Source organism: Molothrus aeneus, chromosome 8 (assembly GCF_037042795.1).
Source record: "Molothrus aeneus isolate 106 chromosome 8, BPBGC_Maene_1.0, whole genome shotgun sequence".
Taxonomy (NCBI): Eukaryota; Metazoa; Chordata; class Aves; order Passeriformes; family Icteridae; genus Molothrus; species Molothrus aeneus.
Genome location: NC_089653.1, coordinates 6,478,704 through 6,485,541, shown reverse-complemented (window position 1 = coordinate 6,485,541; position 6,838 = coordinate 6,478,704). Strand labels below are relative to the sequence as shown.

At 58.2% G+C, this 6,838-nt stretch overlaps 1 protein-coding gene across 1 annotated transcript; it reads right to left on the bottom strand.

Moving 5' to 3' along the window:
- Nucleotides 1–1,599: 1,599 nt before the first annotated feature.
- On the bottom strand, nt 1,600–3,334 carry EGR2 (early growth response 2). The gene is made up of 2 exons (XM_066554874.1): nt 3,142–3,334; nt 1,600–2,807 (listed from the first exon to the last, which is right to left on the bottom strand). Exons 1-2 carry the CDS (start codon nt 3,317–3,319, stop codon nt 1,600–1,602), a joined length of 1,386 nt encoding a protein of 461 aa, XP_066410971.1. The 5' UTR covers nt 3,320–3,334.
- Between the last annotated feature and the right edge of the window lie 3,504 nt (nt 3,335–6,838).

Here is a 6,838-nt window from a genome sequence, read left to right as displayed (position 1 = left end):
GCTCCCACGGAAGAGCAGCTGCCCCAAAAGCCGGCATGAGTTCCAGAAAATGGGAAGCAGGGATTTCTATCAGACAGAAAGGCAGGTGCTGCTGGGGCTTTGCACTATGGGACCTAACACCTGGGCAAGCAGAGGCTGGGAACTACCGAGAAAGGACTTAACCCCTTCGCCCTGCTCTTCTGGGTTGTGGCATTAGTGATGTCCATCCTGCACAGCTCACTTCTGCAGTGTGGGCCGCACCAGGGATCTGCGTGGCAGAGGGGCAAGCCCGCGCGGCGCTTACGGCTCTGCACCGATGGCAGGATCCGAGGGTGGGCCGAGGCCGGGATAGCATTTAAAAAAACATTAACCAAAATAAGTTTACAAGGAAAAAAAAAAGGCACGATATTGCGGCCATGTGGGTTCAGCAAAAACAGTCCGGCTGTGCCGCGGGGGTGCGCGCCGCCGCCCCGGGCCGCTGCGGAGCCCCCGAGCGCGGGCGCGGCGCCGCCCGCGCAGCCCCGCGCCGCCGGGAGCCGCTTCCCCCGAGCGGCGGCCGTCGGGGCGGCGGTACTCACTGTTCCGGAGCCCACTCGCGGAGGTTGCCTGGGGCGGATCGTAACCGCGGAACAAAACAGAATGAGTCAAAAAAAACCCACCCCGCTCCCTGGTTAATATTATCCCGTCTCTCGTCTCCGAGGGAAATTCCCGCGCCCAAAAGCGAGTGTTTGTACGCTGGGGCCGAGGCCGCAGGTTTTCCACGCCGAGGCTTTGCGGGGCGGTGCGGTGCGCCCATCGGACGCACCGCCGGACCGGGCTGCCCCGCAGCCCTCCGCCTCCGGGACCCGGCGCGGGTCGGGGACGAGCGGGGGACAACCCCTCCCTGGGTCAGGCCAGGGAACCTACGGAAATAAAGATGTCAATTTAGCATAATTAAGAGATTTATTTGTCGTCTTTTATAAACTTTGTAAGCACCTACCCTATTGTCGAAAAGTTTATTTACAGAGTGGCCAGAAAGATAAAGATACCCCCCCCCCTCCTTCCAGCCCCCGTTAGTGGTTGTGCATTATTCGTGTTACCTGCGGCGCACTGGGTGCCGGCCGACCACGGGCGCCGGTCCCAGCCCGAGTATTTACATCCTGTCCCAAGTCCTACTACAAACGGAACACTTTCAAGTCACCAAAAAGGAAAACAAAACCAAAACCCCAAACCAGTGCGTACAAAAATATAGTCTCTAAAAAAAAAAAAAAAAGAAATCCCAATATTAATAGGCAGAAATGTACAGCCATACTAAAACCAGGGAGGGAAAAACTTTCCGGTCTCGGTGTCGCCGCTGTCGTCGGAGCGGATCGGTAAGGCACCCCCCACATGCAGACAGGGGACCGGGCTCTACACCACACAAGGCACCAAGGACACCTCACCACGACGGCACTGCATGCATCCATCCTCCCGCCGCAGACCCTATGTACACCCGCCGCTCCGGCCCGCTCCGGCCCGCCCCGGCCCGGGGGAGCCCCGCGGCGCCGCCAGGTGCTCGTCGCGCCCCGCCGGGCCCCGCTCCGCTCCGCGCCCGCCGCGCTCGGCGGCGGCTCCGCGCTGGGTCCTGCGCGTCCCGCGCCGTCAGGGCGTCCGCGTCCGCGCCGCGCAGGGGGCCAGGGCGGCCGTGCCGCTCCCGCCGCCGGGTTGCGGGCACCCGCCGGCGGCGGCGGCGGCTCCTTTTCGTTCCTTCTGGCGCAGGTGAATCTTCGTGTGCCGCTTCCTTTCGTCGGAGCGGGCGAACTTCCTGCCGCAGAAGTCGCAGGCGAAGGGTTTCTCGCCGGTGTGCGTGCGAATGTGGGTGGTGAGGTGGTCGCTGCGGCTGAAGTTCCGCATGCAGATACGGCACTGGAAGGGCTTGTGGCCCGTGTGGATGCGGATGTGCCGGGTGAGCTCGTCGGAGCGGGAGAAGCGGCGGTCGCAGCCCTCGGCGGGGCACGGGTAGGGCCGTTCGTGGACCGGCGTCTTGCTGGGCCGGTTGGGGTACTTGCGGGGCCGCAGGATGGGCCGCAGCGGCAGGTGGTGCGGGCTGTAGGCGCCGGCGGGCAGCCGGGCGCCCGCACCCTCGCCCCCGCCGCTGCCGGGAGCGCTGCCGGGGGCGGCGCCCGCCGGGGGCGCCCCCATCGTGAAGTTGCGGATGGTGGAAAGCGGCGTGAGGGGCGGCGGGACGCGGAGCGAGTCGAGGGGGCAGGGGAAGGGCTTGCGGTCGGGGCCGGCGTGGAGCTCCCGCTGGCACTGGGGCGGCGGGAAGAAGCCTCCGTACTCGGGGATCATGGTGAAGAGCCCGCCGTCGGCCGCCGCCGCCTTCGGTGAGGGGTAGGAGGGCGGCGGGGGAAAAGGCAGTGCCCCGCCGCCGGCGGCGGGCAGGAAAGCCGAGGAGGGGTCTTGCGGGTACAGGTCACCGCAGCCCGAGTAGGGCGGCGGCGGAGGCGAGTAGAGATGCTCCAGGTCGGCTGGCTGGCCCTGTGCCATGGTACAGCCGAGGGCCCCGGCCAGCGGGTTGGGGGAGGTGGCGGAGGCGGCGGTGGCCGAGGAGGCGGCGGAGGAGGCGGAGGAGGCGGCGGAGGAGGCGGCGGAGGAGGGCGTGCTGACCCCCTGCAGGATCCCCGCGCTCACGATGTTGATGATGCCCTCGGGGTAGCAACCGGCGCCAGGGTACTGCGGGTCGATGGAGAATTTGCCCATGTAGGTGAAGGTCTGATTGCGGGAAGCCGGAGCATTGGGGGCGAAGCCGCCACCGTAGGGCAGGTCCAGGGCCCGCTTGTCGCCCATGTCCACGTTGATCATGCCGTCTGGGGGGGCAAGGAGCAGGTCAGCCCTCCGCGCCGCCACCCGCCGGACGACCGGCACCGGTCCCAGCCACCGCCCGCCCCGGCCCAGCGCGGGGCTGCGGCGCGCACATGTTGCGCTCCGGATGCAGGGGGGCTCCGAGCCGACTGCAACTTTCCCCCCCGAGCTGGGTGCGGAGGTAGGGCTGCCGCGAAGGGGCGGCGGGGACCCGGCCGGGCGGCGGGAGAGCCCCGGAGAGGGTCCCGGCTCTCCGTCCCAGTCCGACCCCCGCCCGCCACCCCGAGTCTCCGCCGCCCCGCCGCTGGCCCGGCCCGCACCTGCGAGAGCTCCGCTTACCTCCTGCCACACCGCTCATCTGGTCGAACGGCCCTGCCAGGTCGGCATTGGGGAAGATCGCGACCGAAGTTGGCAGCGCGGCGGAGATGTCATCCGCCGGGTAAATGCCCTCGGGGAGCTGGTGCACGAACCCACCGAGGGTCACCGGGATCTTGTCTACCGCCTTGGCGGTCATCATGGGGGCAGCGGGGCGGCCGGGGGAGCGGCGCTCCCGGCCGGCGGTGGGCACTCGGGGCGGGGCGGGGAGGGAGAGGAGGGGGCGCTTCCCCCTGCCTCCCACTACCAGCGCGGGGGGACGGCGGGGAGCCGGCGCGGCATGTGCGGGCGGGCGGCCGCCCCGTCGCGGCGGTGCGGTGCCCGCGGTGCCCCGGGAGCGCCGCGCTCCCGCCGCAGCTCGCGCTGGAGGACAAGTCTGGCGGTAACTATTTATGGGGGCCCCCTGAATGCCCGGGACGTCACTGCCCATATAAGGACTGAGGAACGGGGCCCGGCGGTCACGTGGGCGCCCGCGTGCGGGACCCGCCGGCCCGCGCCCGCCCCGACCCCCCCTCCCTGCGCACCCTCCGCGCCCCGCGGGGGCGGCCCCGACCCGCCCCGGCCCCGCTCGGCCCCCGCCGCCGCCCGCCGCGCCGCCCAGGGGGGTATTCCGGTGGCGGGGCCCTTGTCCTAAAAAGGCGAGGATCCGGCCCCGCCCCGCCTGCCCTTTTAGGGCTTGTTCCGGAAATTTTTAAAAGGTTCGGAAAAGCAGAGGAGGTCCCGGGGCCGCCCCGCCAGACCCCGCTCACTTTCTCAGCAGCCTGTAACCGCAAACCGGCGCGGGTCAGGAAACAGCCGCATTCACGGAATAGAGCTTCTCCTTTGTCAAAGAAAAAGTAATTTTAAAAAATAATTTTTTTTTCTTTCTGAATTACGGGTGGAAAGAGCCGCCGAACAGAGCGACTCGGCGGCGCTGCTTGTTTTGGAAAGTGTCTGATCTATATATACCGTCGCGAAAACGGAACCGCCTGCTCCGCCGTCGCTGGGTTGTTATTGTATCGGCGGGCACGAGCGAGGACGGGACGGGGAGGGGGACAGGAGTGCCCCCCCACCTCGTTCCGTTCTGACCCTACCGCTCCCGCTTTGCTCAGTTCAACCTCGTGCTCCCACAGTTTCCATCCTCAGTAACATTTCCACCACCGCTTTTGCTTTATTTCTCCGTGATCTCCTCCATAACGAGGGTATCAAACCAAAGAGTGCTTAAATTCTGGCTTTTTCTTTTTTTCCTCCAAAGTACTAAAAATAACCTCCCTTGTGCCTCCCTTCCCAGGAGAAGCCAATCTTTCATATGCTGTTCCCAAGCTTAGAGCTTGCAGCCCCTACATCTTCTTGCTGATGAGGGTGTCAGATGTAATTATTTTTGAAAGCTGTATCCCGTGTCACTAATCTCATTACTTGGGGATATTTCATCTCGTGGCTGTTTATTACTGCATTTAGGAAAGCAACTCTCACATATGGTCTGTAGCGTGCGAGGCCCCTCTTCAATAGTCTGCAGTGAAAAAAACAACCCATTGACAACCCAAGCAGCAGCAAGACATGGCAACATATGAGAGATATTATGACAGTGCATTCCTGTTCCAAAGCAGCAAGCCAGAGAATACATAGGAAGGCTAAAAACTCTTCCCTTTCATTTTTAACTGCAGATACCAATGTTTACAGGTCTAACACATTACAGCCTGTGCCATAGAAGAGGGGTGTGCTCAGGGATCCCTATGGTGTATAGACTTACCTTCTGCCTTGGCTCCCAAGCACTGTCACGGTGTCTCTCAGGAACCTCTTCATCCATGCCACACCTCACATCCCAGCTGAGAAAGGCTCTTTCAGTTCCTCCAGATCACGGCCTTTGGTGATGCTCCAGGTTCATTACTTGTTCAGGCACCACAGAGTCCAGATTAGACAGCAGCATCCCTGGAAAAATAAAGGTTTTAGGGGCATTTGCTAAGGAATAGTAGGCATAAAGCTAGATATTTGCCTTGATCAGGGAAGTATGCACAGTAATTAGTAAATATGTAACAGTGGTTTTTAACATAAGTTTTTGTTACCAGTCCTCTCTAGCACTTAATGTACAGCCAATACAGTTTGACATATGAGATTTAGTTGAAAGCAAGCTTTCAGTGGGATTCTAGATATTTTCATTTAAAAAACCATCTCAATTTAAAAGTAAAATTTAAAAGTGTGACAGAGAGACAGGTTCTGGGAAATCTGACTGAGAAGTAGGAGCAATTGTATTGTACCTTTCTGTTACAGCTGAGCTATAATTGGTCTAATCGTTACTATGAAAGAACAAAATATTGGAATCTGTTGTGCAGTGGGGTGAGTTACTTTACATGAATTTGAAAAACAGTAACTCTAAGTGCAGTATCCTCCTTTACTGCAAAACATTGCAGATATCTCAGATTTAGGGCTTATGGATAGTCTACATCATCTTGTAATAATTCAAAATACCATATGCCAACAGATAACACTAAATCATACTGCACACAGAAGAAAGGAGAACCAAGGTTTCACACCCCACCTTAATCCCCTCATGAATCAACTCTAGCTTTGAACTAACTTGGCTAATTTAATGTTCTTCCACTATGGAAAAGGATTGAATGCAAGACCGACACAAAATTTAACTTCACCTGAGGAATACTACTGTAGTTGACTTGGCTGGTTAATTTTAAAAGGCTTCTTAAGAATGGAATAAATTTCCAGGGACAATCAAATCACTTGACATCTTTCAATGGGGGCTTTGTCTCAATGGCAGCAGGATCTGGCATGGGGCAAGATGGAAGCATACTTAATGCTCAGTTTCAGGAAGTTGTTGACAGATGAAACTCAAATGTTTCTGGGCCCTTTTCAGATATCCTTGCTGTATTGCTTTGCATGTGCTTTGTACCTTTGATCTCCATTTGGCTGATTACAGCAGACTCTGAGGGTTGGACTGTCCAGCTCACACTGATGTCAGTGCCCCTTACATGCAGAAATATCCTACTGATTTCTGTGGTTCCTGTAAACAGTGTGGTTTCATATGACAGACAGATTGTTGGTGAAAATTTCCAAATTCCCAATCACACCAAGAGCCTTGAATATGCATGACCTCTTAGTGGATATAGCAGTGCTTGAGGATGGTTCAGAGCTGAAAGGCAGAACTTCTCTCCTACTCCCAACTTCTTTGAAACCAGGCCCCTTTGGATTTACTGTATTTGCTCTTTTAACAAGCTGCTAGCTGACATTGCACTGGGGGTATATTTTCCTGCAGTCATTCTCTACCACCAGTACCTGAGATAGGAATTGTAGAAACAAAATCATCTTTGTCTCTGTACCTGAGTTGAGAGTGGCTGAGGAAGGAAAGGCAGTTTATCATCTGTGGAGCTGGCAACACATTTAACCAGCTTAGCATCACACATTTGAGTCATCTCTCCAGGGGGTTACTATGCTTTTGCAGCAAAACTCACCCGACCTCCTGTGCTAAAAGGCCTGCATGGGAAACACACCCTGCAGCTTCCACTCTGCATCCTGCTGCTTTCAGGAGGGTTAAGGTGGCCCCAGCTCAGCAGGTGCCCTAGGGAGTAGGAACTCATTTGGGAACAGGGAGTTGTTTACAGGTTGGAAATGAATGACCCTAACAACAGCAAAGAATGTCTGTCCTAAATCTGGAATAGATACATTTTGGGGT

Excerpts from the sequence above, each read along its gene's own strand:
- EGR2 (XM_066554874.1), bottom strand. The coding sequence starts at position 3,319 with ATGATGACCGCCAAGGCGGTAGACAAGATCCCGGTGACCCTCGGTGGG. Across the intron at positions 2,808-3,141 it reads GATGAGCGGTGTGGCAGGAG|ACGGCATGATCAACGTGGAC; the intron begins GTAAGCGGAGCT and ends TTGCCCCCCCAG.